Source organism: Octodon degus, unplaced genomic scaffold (genome assembly GCF_000260255.1).
Source record: "Octodon degus isolate 3935 unplaced genomic scaffold, OctDeg1.0 scaffold00220, whole genome shotgun sequence".
In the NCBI taxonomy this organism is placed as follows: Eukaryota; Metazoa; Chordata; class Mammalia; order Rodentia; family Octodontidae; genus Octodon; species Octodon degus.
The window spans coordinates 441,198-459,772 of record NW_004524796.1 but is presented as its reverse complement, the minus strand read 5'-3'; the positions used below and the strand labels follow the sequence as shown (position 1 = coordinate 459,772).

At 40.5% G+C, this 18,575-nt stretch overlaps 1 protein-coding gene across 1 annotated transcript in view; it reads left to right on the top strand.

Annotated features, from left to right (window-relative positions):
• Positions 1–1,570: 1,570 nt before the first annotated feature.
• Positions 1,571–18,575, top strand: part of Itga8 (integrin subunit alpha 8) — a 227,371-nt gene continuing 210,366 nt past the window's right edge. The window contains exons 1-2 of the mRNA XM_012517847.2: positions 1,571–1,836; positions 2,359–2,492. Of these exons, the coding sequence (XP_012373301.2) occupies positions 1,646–1,836; positions 2,359–2,492 (325 nt within the window). The 5' untranslated portion in view covers positions 1,571–1,645. The remainder of the gene's footprint in view (positions 1,837–2,358; positions 2,493–18,575) is intronic.

The window sequence follows — 18,575 nt, the reverse complement described above, 5'->3', positions numbered from 1 at the left end:
AAAAAGAAAGAAAGAAAGAAAAACAAAAACAAAAAAGAAAAGGAAAAAAATCAGTCTATCAAGTGGGTTCTGATGGAAAGGAGATGGGAAATTCTGATTTTTTTCCCTGGGCTCAGAGATTTTTTTTCAAATAGTTTCCCAAATCTCTACCAATGGAAGGACAGTCCCTCAGTATACATTTGATGCCTGTAACACATTCATTTCCAGCATGGAACACACCATCTTTTCCCACACTGCTCCCCTTACCTCTTTATTACTGTTTGTTTCTCTTTCTTTGTGAAGAGATACTGTTAGAGACACCTCGGATCCTTCCTTCCTGCCATCTATTCCTTGATCTTTTGTCTTTCCCTTAATATTTGTATTAGTTGTGTTGGGCTCATCCTTCTGTTAACTAGGATGGGATCTATGTTCTTTTGTGCAACTGGCTAAAGCTTCTTTGCTTTTTCTCCTGACACACGCACACACACACACACACACACACACACACACACACCCCACTTGCCTCTAAACTTTTGGAATCCCTGTAGACACCTCATGTCTCTGCTCTAAAAGTGGCTCCCCATACTTCAATAAATTTTTTTTATTAGATCTGTATCTATACCTTGAATCCTTACCCTCAGTAGAGTCATCCAGCCTTATTTCCCAAGTCTTCTTAGCCTGTTCCATTTATCTCAACCCTGTGCACAACCATTTAATCCCAGCCTCTGTGTATTTAATATTGTCCCTTCCTGCCCTTTCCACAATGCCCCAATCAACTGTACTATGTACATTCTCATCTAAGTATACATCTGTGGCCAAATCTCCTTTAAACACCTCAGAAATCCTTTTTCAACTCCTTTTCTATTTAACATCCTAGCATAGGTCCTGTGTGTCTGGGAGTACTATGCAAGGGCCCCAGGACTGTATTTCTCTTCCTCCTCCACCTGCTAGTGCCTCCCTTCCTTTCCAGGCAGAGGACATGGAAAGAGTTCAGTAACTAACACCCAGATTTGGAAAAACCCTACACCTTCTACTCCAGCTTCGCTTCGGATAACCTGTACATTGTCTCATCCCTAACTTTGTCAATCTTTACACTCACATAGGGAGGAGAAAATTTTCTACGTAGTCATTGCAAGTGCCCGGGGGCACGCGTGAGAAAGACCTAAATAAAATCTCAAGGCTTTGTCTTTCAGTTGCCTTGCAGAGAAGTGGAGCAAAGTTGGAGGAAAAAATTGTTGCCCTTACTTTTTTCCCAGCCCCAGAGGAATGGTCCACAGGATCCCGAGATGATAAGAGGAGGACTCTATCTGCCTGACCCGGCCAGGAGTTCGGTGTATAAGGTACATTTTCTCCTTCTTCTATTCAGCTTGCGGGAAATAAGCAAGCTCTCGCCCCCTTGTGGGACTTTGCTTCTGAAAACAATGGCTTGAGGTGGCGAAACCAGACTCAAGGTTCCTGAGCTGCCCCAGCAGCAGACCGACACACAGCAGTCTCACCCGGAACGGCCGCCAGGAGGCGCCGCGCACCCTCCGTCCCCGCCCGCTCCGCAGGGTGGCGAACGCGCCGGTCCCCACCTCCCCCAGCGCCATCCGCTCACTGGGCAGCAGCGCGACCAGGACCAGACAGGGCACTGTCACCGCGCGGGTGGCCGCCGGGGCGCAGGGCGATGTGTGCCGGGACGCAGCCGCTCGCGCCCCTGTGGTGCTTCTTGGCCGCGCTGGGGATGCTGTGCTTCCCAGGGTCGTTCCCAGGGTCGCAAGCGTTCAACCTGGACGTGGACGCGGTCACGGTGTACAGCGGCCCCGAGGGAAGCTACTTCGGCTATGCGCTGGACTTCCACCTTCCTGACGCTCGCACGTAAGTCACTCGCGACCCGCGCTCAGCGTGTCCCGCGGGTCCCCGTAGCCTGGGGTTCATTCCCGCTGCCCGCGCGGGGTCCGGTTCCGTTCCGCACGCGCCACCGGCCTCGCCTCTCTCGGTGCAAACTGGAGGTGATTTAGGAACTTTGAACTAGACGTGCTTCTTGCGTGAAATCCCACTTGCAAAGGTTGTGCCTCTACACGGGAAGACCAGGGGACCTCACAGACTCAACCCGGTTACGGCACCGACCACAACGCGGTCTGTTTACACAGAGCCTGTAACAATTCAGGATCTGGGCACAAGTGCCGCGGGCTGCAAGCAGCTGGGTTCTGTCTTCCTTCTGGTCTCAGGGTACGCACACAGCTCCACCTAGAGAAGACCTGGGTTTCCCAAGAGCACATTAAGTCCCACAGTTTCCCCATCGCGAATAACGGTACCCTCCAGCTCCCGCTGCTAACTGCGTTGCTCGCCCACACTTTTATGACCCCCAAGCAGTGACTTTCGCCAACCCTTTCACAGAGCTAGTGTCTTGGTCGGGGCGCCCAAAGCCAACACCAGCCAGCCGGATATCATGGAAGGGGGAGCCGTGTACTACTGTCCGTGGCCCGCTGAGGGGTCTGCACCGTGCAAGCAGATACCTTTTGACACCACCAGTAAGTGATGCTTGTTGGGGACCTCGGGCTAGGTTTGAAAGGACTAGAACCACCCTGGAGTTAACTTCCCACCTCCTTTGTGCTCGGTTTGCCTGTTGACATGTTCGGGTTGCTCAACCTTAAGTCAACATGTCTAGTGAACCCCAAGAAAGAGTAATGAATTTCCACTCTGAGTATTAAGGGCATCCATTCGACTTCTTTCCTTACTGGCCAGAGGTGAGCGTTTGGAGGGTGAGGGTATGCTTTGGAAAAATACAGAAGTTCTGTGTTTTTACCCTTGACTTGGACAGAATTTGATCATTCCACTGGGAGAGATGTGTGAAAAGAGTTTCTTAGCGTCTCCACTTCCCAAACTCCAGAGGGAAGAGATAGTGCAGCAGACCTCACTGTCACCCTGTGTTGCTATTTAATTCTTTACAGGAAGAAAGAATTTTCTTTCAAAATATTGGAAATCGGATGCAAACTAGTACAGTCAGCGTGTGCATGGATTACATTCATTTCCAAGATCCCTAGACAGATGTTTCTTATTTAATTAAAGGGAAAATACGTTTTAAACAATTCAGTCTGGTTATGTTTCCTCTGGTGTTTTTCTTTGGATCCTGAGAAAATAATTTAAATTTAATGCTTTTGAAAACACTAACACTGAATTTTTAATCTATAGCACTAAAATTTTATGAATTCAAATGATATATATTATCAGAAAGAAAATACCTCTTCCCAGATACATGTGAATGTGTCAACTCAAATAACAGTCTTTGATGTTCACTTGAAATATCTAATGTACTGCACAACTATTTCTTGATATTGTTCTTAATTTTTGTTATCTTCATGTGTGTTTAGAATGTATGTAAAATGTCCAATTTCACAAGCATTTTGATGAACTTTGCTCAGGTACTATGCACTTGTTTTCTATGAATATAGAAGTTAAATTCCGTGCAAGTATTACCTTGAATTATGCCCAAATTAAGAAAGTCTTTTATAAAAGCATTTAAAATTTTTATTTTTCATACCTATCTATATATGATCACAATAGTTTATTTGTTCTTTCATTACATGACTCAGATATTTTATGTTTTATCAGCTTTTAGTTTTAAATTTAACAATAGGAAAATTAAGTTTTTATTGTTCTTTTGTAACAGAAAGCCTTTAATTAATTGTTTTATCAGGACTGGAGATACTTTCCAGTTTAAAAATAAATTTCATAAGTGCTTCCCTGGCAAGTGCAAGGGCCTGAGTTCAATCCCCCATTCCACAAATAAAATAAATAAATAAATAAAAATAAATTGCATAAATTGGAAAAATTATTCAATGGCATTGTAATCATTCTTGGCCTAATTATTTCTTCTTTAAAAAGTGTTTTAGACTCAGACATTGATACATAAAACACACATCATTGGTATTACTGGAATTTACATTCAGGAAAAGAAGCATTCATGAGAAATGTGTTTCTCCGAGAAGTAACATGTAGCCCTGGAAATGAATTTAATAGCCTTCTAGGAAATTCCACAACACACCAAATCAAGATCTGCTTAGCATATTTTTTGTTTGATAAAGAATCAATATGCACCTGGCTAAGAGATACCTAAATACAATAAATACCTTTGTGGTGCTAAACCCAGGAGACAACCTGGCTCAGTAGATACAAACCAGAGAATCCAGGCATCCAAATGAATTCTTAAAAACTGACCACTCCCAATCAAAAATTTCCAGTGCTAAATTACAATACGTAATGTTTTCCAAGGTTTTCTCTAAAACACTTGTTGGGAGCTTTGAATTCATTTTCCCTTAGAGAACTGGCTGAAAGAGTATATCTTCACTTCCAGAGTAACCTACAGGAATGCACTTAACCCTTACTGTACTAGGATTGTATTTGCAGTGAAATGGTGTCAGTCAAACTGATACAGTGTTGGCAATTGAATAAATAGGATGATAATCCAGCAAAGATCTTAATCCTTGGAGAAAGGTGAGGGAAGAGATGGCCTCTTTGTGCAAGTCCTAAAGAAGGCAGTTGAATTCTCAAGACTCAAGATATTAGTGCTGCTGGATTACACTACATCTTCCTTCTAAATACGTGAGGCTTCTTTTTCTTTAAGATAGACACGTCCTACGATTTCACTTCAAACTTAAATCACAGTAATTTGGAGATTCATTTATTTGCATATGGAAAAAATGAGGTAAAGAAAAGGAAAAGAGAGTCCATGAGATAACTGAGCAGGAAATTATAAAGAAAAAAAAGACACAAACAAGGCAAGAAAAGCTGCAGAAAGTTTGGGAAAGATGAATGGTTTATGATAGAATCAACAGCACAGTGACCTAAGACAGAGGGATGCCTCATTGAAAAAGATAGGAATCTTTGGGGAAAGAAAGTTCCCGTGACAGCCATCAGGGGGTACTGTGGGCCCAGAAACCTTCATGGCTGTTGGGAACTGCCTGAAAGGGTGGTGGAAAGATGAGGGGGACCACAGATCAGGCCTTTGCTATTGCGTGGGTGCTGCGGAGCTCTAGCCCTCCCTGTCCCATGTACTTTCTCCATGTGCTCTGAGAAGATAGAACAAATGGACAGTGACTGCCACATGATATGAAGCTGCAAAAGTGAAGAAGGTAGGGAGGGCAGAAGCCAGCTAGCTAGTTCCAATGTGAGTATCAGTTCCTTGGGCAAAGAGCAGTCTTGAAACCAAAACTGATTGGTGGAAGCGGACATTGCTGACTCTGGGTTTTGTGGTTAGAATTGCTGGATGCATTATACTTACTGATGAGTACTGTGCATCAGTCCCTCTATGCACATTCTTTCTAACTTAGAACCCAAACCATCAACATGAAACTTGTTTTTTTGAGTAAGGAAATGGATGTTAAAGGTATTTCCAAGACTGGACAATAGCATGATTTTGATAAAGCTCTGCTTATTGCCAAGCCTATTCAGCCCATGTTACTTCCACAATTCGGAAGAAGATGGGTTCCTGTGGAAAACAAGATCAGGGGCGTGACTGGGTTCCATGGTGCCATAGTGGGAGTCAGGGCACGATTCCTCTTCCTATTCTTCCCCCACTCCAACAATGGCTACTGAGAAAGCCAACAAGAGGGGCTGGTGAGATGGCTCAGTGGTCTAAAGCACCTACTTAGAACAAGCTTAGCAAAGCACAGAGACCTCGGTTCAATCCCCCAGCACCACTTGCCAGCCAGCCCTGCCCCCTGGTGGGCTGAGCTGGCCACACACACACACACACACACACACACACACACACACACACACATAAATAAAAATTAAAAAAGAAAAGAAAGCCAACAAGAAGTTTCTATAGGAGGCTTGTAGGAATAAGAGATTCTGAAGCAAGCTTTTTTACTACAATGTCTGATTTCTGGACATCCAAAGTAAGTTTGAACTTTCAGTGGCATGCAGGCCCCTGGAGCATCTACAGTTTAGTGTTCTGCTGGTGAAATCTACTACATTTTCTCAGGGTAGGCTCTGAGGTAGACTGGCCTGTAATTCAGTCTCTACATTTTTCCTCTCCTCCATCATCTCAATTTATTTAAGCTCAACTGCCTTAAAAAAACAAACAAACAAACAAAAAAAACTACCTAATACTTTACTTCCTTAAATAATCATCATTCTGTTATTATTCACCTTATCATATAACTTGGATTTTTTCATATTACTCTGTAAGATAAATGCAGTAACAGAGGATGCTAGCCTAGCACTTCAAATGTATGAATATGATTAAACCCTGGTCCTTTCAAGTATGGAAAAAGGAAATTTTAAGGAAGCATATGGCAATGGGGGAGGTGCAAAGAGTAGATAATTTCCCTGCTCTGTACAAAATCAAGTGGCTGCACAAAAGCACTTCTCTCATCTCCCTTGTCTTTCTCTTTTACTTCAATGGAACCAGAGTCCCCCTCACGCAAAATTGCTTTCTTTCACTTTTACTCCAGGAGCTCTCAAAACTATGCCTAAGCAATTTACAATACCACATCTTCCAAATTCATGTCTATTTTTGCTAGGACTGCTCCAGTATTTATTTCTTCTTTCCAAACCAGCCTGTGCATTAAATGGTTTTAAGATTGACCTCCTTCTTCTAAAAGGGGAGATGAATGAAAAAAGTGAAATGAACACCTCATTTTTCCAAGAATGAAAGGCTGAATGCAACAGTAATAGCCAAAGCATTGGTCACAAAATAATTGATTGTTTGTAATGCTCAAATGACACATTTTGAGGAGAAAAATAATAGAGTGTGCTAATAAATGATAATAGTCATCACAGCCCTAATAATAACAAAGGCAGCACAGCTGGGAGCCACTCACAACTGCGGACCCACATAAGGAGCAAACAGGAAGAGGTGGGAGGTGCCACTGAGATTTGGAAGTCTTATGAGAAACAGTATGAGAATTTGTCTGGCCTTAATTTATTATCTCCATGCTTTCAAAAAAATTTATTTTAGAATTTACAACAAAAGTTGATGTGGTGAGGACATTCTAAAGTTCCAGAATGATAATTTTGTTGGAATTGTGTTTCAGTTTAGATATAAGAATCCTTTGTTTTTGGGGGTCTGTTTTATTTTGTGTTGAGGGGGGCCTACAATAAGCAGCATCCCCAAGGATCTGGCTTTATGACTGGTGCAGGATTGGGTTGTAATAATCTAGGGTGTTCCCTTCATCTCATGTGAGGTTTGGGAAACATATTGGTCACATAAGTGGGGTTTTTTTAGCTTCCCTAGAAAGATATCAGCTTTTTTCCCCTCTTTTTTTTTTTTCAAGGAACAAAGAAAAGAAAAATGTAGGTCAGAGCTACTCAAATAAATGGCACAAAAAATAACATAAAAGTGACAGAATCTAGGAACAACAGAAATGTGTGCTCCAATAAGTTCAATTGAAACTTTAAAAAGGGAGAATGGGGAGCCCAAAGATATCTTATGTCTTTAAGAATAAATAGGGCCAGGGAGATGGCTCAGTAGAATAAGTGCTTGCCTGGCAAGTGCAAGGGCCTGAGTTCAATCCCTGGTTCCACCAAAAAAAAGAATAAATAATGCCATGGGCAGAAAAGTTTGGCTATTCATCTATCTATCTATCTATCTATCTATCTATCTATCTATCTGTATATGTACATGTTAATTTATATATAAGTATAGTATATTCAACATACACATACATGCATGATAAATCATTCTCTAGCTACATATCTGTATGCATATACAATGTATAAAATACACAGTGCATACACACACACACACACACACACACACACACACAGAAATCTGTCACTAATCTCCTTGAGAGTTGTTCAGCTGATTTTCCTGTTCTTGAGAGTGAATCCCGATGGTTACTAGGCCTCAATATGCTGTCCTGGCAAAGTCAAGGGCAATCCATCCCCAAAGAAATCTCGATTGGCTCTGACTCGTATGGGACTGAATTCAACTGAGTGCAGATAGGAGAAGGGAGGAGTTCACAGTCCGTACAGTCCATAGCAACCAAGGAAGCAATTAGGAAAAGGAAGTCCTTGAAACTCCAACCAGAAATGGGAACCAGACCTGCTGCATGGTGAGCTAGTTGAGTCGCTTGAACACTAGGCGCCTGTTGCTTAATCTGCAAAATTCTTTCAGGAAGCTGGAGTCTGTGTGAGGGAGCAGGCTTCCAGGCTCTTGGCAGCAATACTCCTTGCAGCAGCTGGAGGACTCTGGGAGAATTGTTGAAAACAGTCTTGAAATTATTCTGAAAGTAGAAAAATGCCCTTGGACATTGAAGCTGACCGGTCAAGATGTGTGCGTGTAAACTTTACACACTGTGTATCAAGAGTCCTTGATCTGAGATGTGTTGGTGAACAAACCTGCCAACCTTACTCAGAGCTCTGCTCCTGTGAGCCCAGCTTGACATGGTCAGGATACAGGAAAATGGATTTCTGAGAAAGAGAGGTATGAAAAGAAATCTAATTATTGATTTTATTTAAAACACCTTCATCTTTTAATCAGCAAGCATGTTATGGCATTTACAAATTAATATTTAACTTTTAAAAGTTCAATTCCAGTACATGCTTACTAAAGAAGCAAGGGATTCATTCATAAAGAATCCTAAAATAGATTTTAAGATGTCAGTTTTATGTCGTGTTGTAAGGAGATTTAAGACAGGCAAGCAAATTGTGATTTGCAGCTAAGTCATACTCAAAGCGTTCTACTTCATGCACCAGTTATAGAGTGTTGTGGAATTCTGGCAGATGGCTCTAAGATGAATGTCACCAGTCTGGACAGAAGAAATCTCAATCCTAGCCCTGCAGAAGTGCCAGTTTAAGTTGTTTAGTGTAGCACCCCCAAAGCCTGCCAAATTGATAGACTTTTCTACAGCTGCAAACATTGGTCAAAAGGATTCTTTATCTTTTTAATTGCTTTAGTAAAGATGAGGCATAGATTACAGAAAATACATCTTCACAAAAATGATTTAAGCAATGGGAAGAGGTAGAGGGTCTGGCTTCAAAAGGCAGCACAGCCAGATGCTGTGTCTCACACCTGTAATCCCAGGTACTTAGGAGACTGAAACAAGAGGATCACAACTTCAAGGCCAGCTTGAGCAATTTAGCAAGGCTCTGGCTCAAAGTAACAATTGCAAAAAAGGTCTAAAGATGTAGCTCAGTGGTAGAGGCCAAATGTGTGGTGAGGGCCTGGTCCGATCCCCAGTACTGCACAGAAAGGAATGGGGCAGCACAGAGATTATGGGGAGGGTGGTTCTGACTTTCTGTATCTTGGGAGTAGTGATGGATTCATGGCTGCATGGTGTTTGTTAAACTAACAAATCTGTACACCACTTAGAGAAAATTTTACTATATAGAAGCAAAAGAAAAAATATTAGTAATGAAGCTAAAAGAATCATATGGAGAATGTATTTGATATGATCAGATTTGGATTTCTGGCCATTGCTATGCACACCTGATGCTAAACTCTTTGGACTGTGGAAGTTCTGATATAATAATACCTATAGATGTAAGGATAACTATTTTGCCTGAAGGACATAGGGCACTACCCCTAAGTGAGGGTGAACAATTGTATCATCATGTAGGATCTGCTTTACCATTCTTTACATACGGGGTAATATGTTCAGAATGTGCTCGGCAAGAGAGTGGAATGAAAACATGTTGAAATTCCCCTGGGCTCATGAGATTCAGGCTTGGGATGCCTTCATTGGTAGTTACTAATCAAAGGAGATCTCACTTCAAACACGTGACATTGGTTCTCAAAATGAGCAAAACAGTACTGCAGAGCATTGACTTATCTGCAGTAAGGCAGTATTTTCTGTTTAGCTCTGGTGTCTGTCATAAGCACACCAATAAGCCTGTGTTTTTTTAAAATTAATTTTATTGAGAAACAAATAGCAATGAGATGGTTTTAAAACTGATTAATTGGAGAGTTTCAATAATTAATGCATTGCATATTGTTGTCTTTGTAGTGGTTATTCATAGTACAAGATGCAGACATGATACCCTGTTAAAATACTATCAGTACAAATCTTTCTTCTCATTGAATTAAAAGACAGTAGCTGTATATCTATCCTAACTATTTTGTATATACAGATACAGAAATGGTCCTTTATTTGTATCCCCCTTTCTTGTTTAGTTTTGTCAGAGATGGGTATTCCACTGCCATTTAAATATTGTAGGTGCGTGAATTCAGCAAAACTGTCCAGTATAGTCCAGTAGTCCATAATAGTAGTGGGTTATCCATAGGACTGGCAATGTCAGAAATTGTTGACTTGAGCCCTTTATAGCTCAGCATATTAATACGGCTTTACTTTTCATACCTCCTTTTTATACTGCTGGATGGTTAAGACCAAGATAAAGCAAGACTTATATAACAAGAAATGTAACTTTGTATCTGACAAGATCAGTCAAATCCCCTTAGGATTTACCCTGAAACCTTGTACTGCAGTTTGTACAACTGCAGTTTGTACTGCAGTTCCTTTGTCAGTGTGAACCATATGGATGATTCACGGCCATTGCTTGACCAATTTGCTCCCTGTGAAAGTCTATGTTGCTGTGGAGGAAGCCTGAGTTAATCTGCTCTCATTTTCAAGACATACAGAGATCAGGGCAAGGTTTCACAATCTTGTTGCAGAAATGGGCTTCTTTAAGGACCTTCAGTGGCTTGCTTTATGCACAGCATCCACCCCTGGGCAATGGTGTAAACCAAATCCAAATCCCTTGGTCAGTGGCTGTACTCCAGCTGTTGCCATCATCCCCTGTGAGTTACCCAGATGCTCCTAGCCAAAGCCAGCCTCTTGCCACACCATTTGCATAGCCACTGTTATCAACACATCCCTCCGAGGACAGCACAGCTTCTCTCTCAGACATGGAAAACCTGTGTCACATGCTGACCCTAGTCACCCTTGCCTTTGCTTTGTCAGTTCTTCCTTAGCCCACCCCCAGAGCATCTGTTCTTCCGGTAGTGATTTTCTAACACTTTCAGCTTCACTCTTCCTACATTCTCCAATAGGGTATATGTTTCAAAAATTAATTCTAGAGCTGCTATATATCCCCCTTCTTTTTTTGTGAAGAAAGGGTGTGTAACTCTAACAGGTAATATTTTTTAGTTGACTAAATATGAATAGTCAATTAAATGAAGCCATTGGCCACACAATTAAATATTATATAGCCATAAACATGAAGTCTACAAAGAATCAACATTCATATGGGAAGGTACTTCTGGTTTTATATTAAGTAAAAAACATAAAATTCACAATTAGATCTACACCTTTCTGAAGGCCATGAAAAGGGACAGGCAACTCCAGGCCATCTTTATAAAAAGCAGTTTTCCTCTTTATTTTATTTTATTATATTTTTAAAATAATTTTATTTTGAAGAGTAAAAAGAAGAGCAAGAAAAATAAAAAAGGAGAAAAACAGGGTAGTATATAACAATACATAAGTTACAGATTTTCAAAACAGGAATAGCTGATTAGCAATGATTGTTATATTATCTATTCTTATTGTCAAGTCTGTTGCTCAGATTAACAGATATAGTTAGGCAAGATGATATACTTTTATTCTTTTCAAAACCAGGGGTTTATGGTCAGGAAAGGTTATAATAAAAATAAACACAAAATATTCTAAATGAACTTACTTATTTCACAGTGCTGCTATAAAAATTAACAATAACAGATCCAAACTAAATCTCTGTATTGGTGGGCCAAGGAGATAGCTCAGCAGCATAAGAGGTTTTCTGACAAGCACAAGGTCCCAAGTTTGATCCCTGGTACTGCAAAAATAAAATAAAAATAAATAAATAAATATCTGTATTGGAAGATGGCAATTTTAGCTGCTCTCTGTTAGCTTGAGTGTTGATGTATATATGTTTAGAAATGTATCTGTGTAAATATAGAGGTTTATATTTCAAAATACTGGAGACTACGGATATTTCCAATAGCAATTATATGTACAGAAATAAAAAGATGTGATGTGCCTCACCTGTTTTCATTCTCAGTTGCCTCTCACTCAACAGAAATACAGACTTGGCAGTCTGACGTGGCAGTTTCTATAGCTGTTTAGTGATTAGCACTGATTTTAGTGTCGCTGGGCAGAGAAGCCTGCCAGGGTGCTAATTCACCATCTGTTTATACTACTGTGAACTCTGTTCACAGAGCTTATGAGAGCCACTGGAAAGAAATCAGAATGACTGTGAGTCCAGATATTTCTGTCGGCTTCAGAGTATGGAAAGAATCTCATTGAGTCAAATGATGTAGGTTAACTCATTTAAGAATGTTCAATTTTACAACATGAGTGGATGATTCACTTTTGATCTGTTGTGTTCAACACCAAGATTTTTTTCCCCATGAAAATATAGATGTGCCAAGGATGGAATATATTTGGAGCATTTCTTTGGGAGTACACTGTTGTATTTAATGCAGGCAGCACTGTAAGCATCCCGTGAAGTAAAGTTGCATCTGTGACAAATATCTCAACATACTTGTCTGTAGTTTGAGTTGAGCAGATGGCTGCGGATATAGCTCAGTGGCATAAGTGTCTGCCTGGAGAGTTCAAGAGATCCTGAGTTTGATCCTCAGTTTAAAAAAAAAAAAAAAAAAGAGTTGAGCAGAGAGGGATGAGAAGCTGGTAGGGGATGAAGCAAGTGGGAGGGAACTGGCAAGGTTCCAAAATCTCTTCTGAGTTTGCACTTTTAATAAAAGGTCTCTGCTGACTAAGTTTAGAAATGGTTGTACTTGCTTCCCTACCATGAAATTCATAGTGCAGATTCTCCTAGGAAAAGCACTAAGAAATGATAAAGCAAAACAAAAACAACAGCAAAATATGCTAGATTCTTATGATAGAATATTTATTAACATTCATTATTTCTCCTAGTGTGTACAATTAGGCCATTAAAAGCCCAGCTAAGGCTTGGAAACAAATGACTAAAAAGCTCTGGCTTAATTTCTTGGTCAAATTATTTGCTCAATATCTGTTGATAGGGAAGTTCCATCCATTGAAGTCACCCAGGGCCCACGTTCATGGAGACTCCTAACCACACGTGCATCCAAGATGACCCTAAGTAGGAAGGGGATGTGGTTCCCCACTTTGTATGATTACACCTAGGACTGACATTTATTATTTCTCACAGCTCATAGGTCAAAGCAGGCCTAGGAGGCTGGCCATGCTAAATGGAGAAAGCATGGGATACTTTACTTATCTGCTGGATCTAAATGGTGTCCAAACCTTTAAAAGAGGATTGAAAGGAAGTACAGGTAGAGAGTTTGTCTTTAGGAAAGCCAATCTCATTTTACTTGTTTTTCTAGTGAAGATCTTCTTCCACATATGTTTTGAGGACACTCAAATGGCATAGAGCTTTAAGGCTGTCAGCCCAGTCCCTACATTTGTGGAAGGGCCCAACTCTTGTGCCAAAGAAAAGCAGGTGATTGTATCATCAGACCTGAAGCTGTGAGTCTGACTTTCGTATCAGCAGTCAATCCTCCCATCCTGTTCATCTGGGGAGCCTGGATACCCTCCTCCTCTCACTCAGGTGAAGTTATTCATCATCATGTTTTTAATTAAAATGATTTCATCTTTTCATTCCAATTGTTTTCTACTTCTAAAATGATACCCAAAGAGAATAGTATAGCTGAACATAAGCTTCACATTTATGACTTTGCACCTTCCTCTAGACCCAGACCTGTGGACAAGAACATGACCCCAGCCCTCACCCCCTAGAAGACAGCAGTGACAAGCTGAAGGCCTAGGGAGCAGAGTGGAGAGTGTGTGCCTGTGTATCCACATTTATGTTGAGTAAAACATCACTTTTTCTGTTGCTATAATAAATTATCCCATACTTGGTGGGTTTAAACATGAATTGATTATCTTGGAGTTTTGGAAGAAAACGTCTAAAATAGGTCTCCCTGAGCTGAAATTAAGCACTTGCTGGGCTTCACTCTTCCTGGGAGATGGAGAGGAAACCTAATTCCTTCCCTTTTTCAGCATCTAGAGCTGCTTATATGCTTTGGCTATGGCTTTTTTCCACTTTTAAAGCTAGCACTGTTTGCCCAAATCCTTTTATTCTTTTTGTATTTTATGTGGGGTCTCACTATGCAGCTTGAATCACAGTGATCCTCCTATTTTCAGCCTCCCCAGCGCTAGGATTACAGGCCCCAAATCCTTCTTTACTGCCATCTCTCTTGGCCAACTTCACTGCCTCCCACAATCACTTGAAAATATCCTTGCTATTACGCTGGGCCCCACTTGTTCATACATTGTGCAGAATAATTTCCCCATTTTAAGGTCAGATAATTAGCAACCTTAATTCTAGTCACTATCTTCATCCCCCTTTGTTATATAATCTAATATCTCTATAGATTTGGGCAGTTCAGCTGTGATCTCTTTAATGCTATTATTTTTCCTATCATAAGGGGTCAAAAATATTTACAGAGATGAGGAAATTTGAGCAAGTACCTAAGTTAAGTGAAATCTCCAGAGAGAAATATGTCCCATAGTGAAATGTGTGCATGTACCTCACAATGGTTGGTAATTCCTCACACCCCGATGTATAACTATAGTTATCTGAAGTGTGGTGCTGGACTATGTAAGATTTGGATAGTAACTGTCAGGAACCCTTCTGGGTTATCACAGCCTCCAGGGAAGAAATATTCTAGATTGGAGGAAATTCGTGGTTCAGATCTTGAGAGGGTATTATGAGTCTGCTTGAGAGATGTAGAAAATCCCTGGGCTATGGAAAAACAAGTCAGAGAAAGACATAGAAACTTAGGCCATAGAGCCAGAAATAGGCTATAACCAACCCCCATCACAATCCCTAGTGCCACGGTCGTAAGATTTTTTTTTTTTTTTCATTTTAAGGAAGAGTATACAGGGTGTTCAAGGTCTCTCATAGTGACCCACCCATTTATAGTCTCCCAAGAGCTGGGATTACAGATGTGTGCCACCAAGCCTAGTCTCAATTGCCATCTCAGCATGACCTGGGGGCGGGGCGAGCATGGCAGGCATGGGGATCGAACTCCAGGCCCCTGCACCTGCTTGCAGGTACTTTAATATGCTGAGCTATTTGGCCAGCCCTTCACAGTCTTAAGAGTGAAGTCTCAAAAAATCAAAATCTCTAAGCCTGAAAACTACGTACTCTGAAATTCTAAAAGATCAAAATCTCAAAAATATAATCCTGCAAGAAATAAACGAAAATGATTCTGGAAATCCTCTTTGATGTGGACCTTTAGTCATTATGACTGCCTTGCTATCCTGTGTCAGTTCAAAACACTTCTCTTTCGTGGTCATTTTGACTTTGGGAAGAAACAGAGGGCACTCGGTGCCACATCTGATGCAAAAGGAGGACGAAGGCACGTCGTTGTTTTTATGAATCTGGCTTTTCATTGGATGTAGTTTTGGGAATGCCTTGTGAAGACATGAAAGGCTTCCAGAATTGTTTCAGAAAATGACAGCAATGATGTGATAAGTCACTCAAAATGAGGGGAATTTCTTTGAGGGAGATTAATGGCAATAGCAACCCATCTTTTCATTTCGACATTCATCATGTATTTCAACCACATAACAGACACAGTGACATTCTGCTTCAAAAAATCAGATGGAGACAAAACAAAAACCATATCCAAGTACTTTAAAGGCCACTTCACATAATAAAATAGGCAATAATAGCACATACTTTTTGTGAGCATGAAGACTCAGGTGTACTAATGACAGCTGCACGGATGTGACAACTATAAGCAGATATATCATAATCACAGAGATACATATCCCCAAGTGAAAGGAATAAATGTATCTCACATGGGGTTTCCTGTACTCCACTTTATAACTGTGGTCATTTAAAATATGGTGGTGGACTTTGTAAGCTTTGGATAGGATCCACCAGGAGCCTCTCTGGGTCACCACCGCCTGTGAAATCCAAGAGGTTGAGATCTCAGGATATTTTATCTTTCACAAATGCACATGCACAAAACAGATATATCTTATCTAGCAAGGAAACAACATTTTTATGTGTATGCATAGTGCTTACAAACTAAGTCAGCATTGTAATAAGGCATCTTCATGGAGTCATATTTTCAAAACAATACGTGAAGTGAATGAGAATTCTTGAAAAGTCACAATTTATACTTCTACTGTTCCAAATCATGCAACAATAAAATGCATTGCAAAGAAAATTGCAACAAATAATGTTATAGTTTAAAATATTGGGGAAATTTGAAAAAAAATCTGGGGACCTAAAAGGGTACTAGTTGAAGTCAGTGAGTTCAAAGCCAGGCAGCATGGAGTTCTGATGTCCAAAGTGGCAGAAGAAAATTCTGCCCCAGCTTTTGGAGACCAGTTTACTTTTGTATGTATTCCCTCATGGCCTCTGGTAAACTGGTTACACAAGTCTCCTCCTCAGTTTCCTCTGGAGAAGCTCAACATGCTGCTTTAGCAGGCTTTTTACATATTAATTCTACCGAAGTGGCAGCACTATCCTACTTACAACCCCAAATGTCAATCATTTCTGTAGACTGACTTTTTCCCCTCTAGGTGTATCCCTTCCCCCCAAAAAGGAATAGTGGCTTGTGGGATTTCAGCTTTCAGGATATCAACATTCATGACTCTAATCTTTTGGGATTATGGATTTGGGGGTTTTAGATTTTCAAGATTGTAGATTTCAGGGATTTTGATTTTTGGGACTTTCAACCTTCAGGATTACAGCATTTGGGATTGTATATTTCACAATTATGATTTGTAGCAGATTATAAAATGTCCTAACAGCCAGAATTAGGATTTTGGAATTTAAGAATGAGGGAGGCAAAGATGAGTTTTAAGTAAGCAGGTAACATGATTAGAGTTACATTTTAAAAAGGATCAGTTTAGCTTCTGGATGAAGAACAACCTGTAGATATTAGCCTATTACCATTGCCCAAGGAAAGAAGTGTGGTTTGGTGTGAATGAGAGCAGTTAGGGCTGAGAAATGGAGTTGAAATTGACTTGAAAGTGAAGCAGACAGAATATCATTATGGATAAGAGGAAGAGTGCAAAAGAAAAAGAAAATGTTGACCCAAGTTCCCGGAGGAATGGGATTATTAGAGGCAACAGTGAGGAAGGAACATGTCTTGGAGGAAATAGCTAGAGGTGAATCTAGCAATGTGAAATTTGAGAAGCTTTTAGACATCCAAGTAGATATTAAATGGATGGTTGGTAAAATAAACCCAGACCTCAGGCAAGATGTCTGAGGATGTAAATTTGAAAATCATGAATATGTAGATGATACTTAACACCTTGATTTAAGGAGCCTGTGTGGATAGAGTGAAGCAAAGTGAAAAGAAGCGGAAAAGAGATGAGATCAAGGTTGAGACTGAGCCCTGCAGCACCTGACATTTGGACAAACAGAAGAACAGTGAGCATGTGTGAAAGACACAAAAAAGTGACTCATTAGCTAAAGGTCATGAAGGCAATGAAGAGTGACTTGTAAGGTGAGGTAAAAAGAAGACTGAAATTCAAACATTTGATAGGAAATAAAGAATGTTACTAATAGCTACACATAGCATTCATGGGGGAATATGGCAAAGGGCTTCAGAGGCAAAGTATATATAACTATTTTGAAAGAAGTTTTGTTAACTTGGGGCCAGAAAATTGTAACAGGAAGATATTAGAGCATGGTGTACTTTAGCAAAAGTTATCCAGGGGGAATTAATGATGGAAGAGGGGACATGTGCAGGACCACATCTATGCACAGAAGATGATGGGTAGTGCTGTTGCAGGATGGGGGCACTGGGCTTAGTGCATTGTGAAGGGAAGGTAGCTCATTCTCAGTGTCAAGGAGAGATAGAGAGAGAAGGAAACAACTAAGGGCAGGCTTGTAGGTTAGTAGGTGATCTTTTAATTTCTTGTATTTTGCTTTAAAATGAAATGCTAGGTCATCAGCCAGAGTGATGAAACAGGGGAGAAGGCTGGGGGCAGAGGACATGCAGAAGCAAATAGTAATAAAAGAATTGCAGAGTAAATTGGGTAATGAAATAAGAAGACAGCCAGGAAGAACACAGGATGATGCAAATATGAATTTATTTTTGAACAAGTAAATTTTTGCTTCTGCTCACCCCATAACATGGTTCTCCTTGTTTGTGGGAGAATTTCACAAGTCTCCCAGAGGATCATTCTATCTTGGTGTTAATCTTCCAAAGGAGCAATTGCTAACATAGAAAGTTTGGATTTTCACTGCCTATTTTCTGTAGCACAAGGAGTAAGGATTTTTAAAAGTCACCAATGAACTGTTCTGTAAGATGAATGGCTAGCACTCTTCTTATTACCTCTTTAAGTAATCCTGAGGAACAGTGCAAACAGATTTTCAAGGGCCACTGAGAGGAAAGTTTATACAGCCTTTGTCCTGAAACCCAATCATATCCTGTTCTCAAGTGTTCCTTTGAGGTCATATTGAAGAAATCTATGTCAGTCAGTTGGGTTCCTGAGGTTCTCTTGCTGAGAGGTTTTCATTACTTCTTGAAGAAAAAAATAAATGAACCATCATTACACAGAAACATGATGTGCTTCTAACAACCCAAAGGTGACATCTCAGCTGTGCTCAGGAACTTTTTTCCAAGTTTGAGGACATCCAGAGATGAGAAAAAGTACCAGAAATTCAAGGAGCTAAAC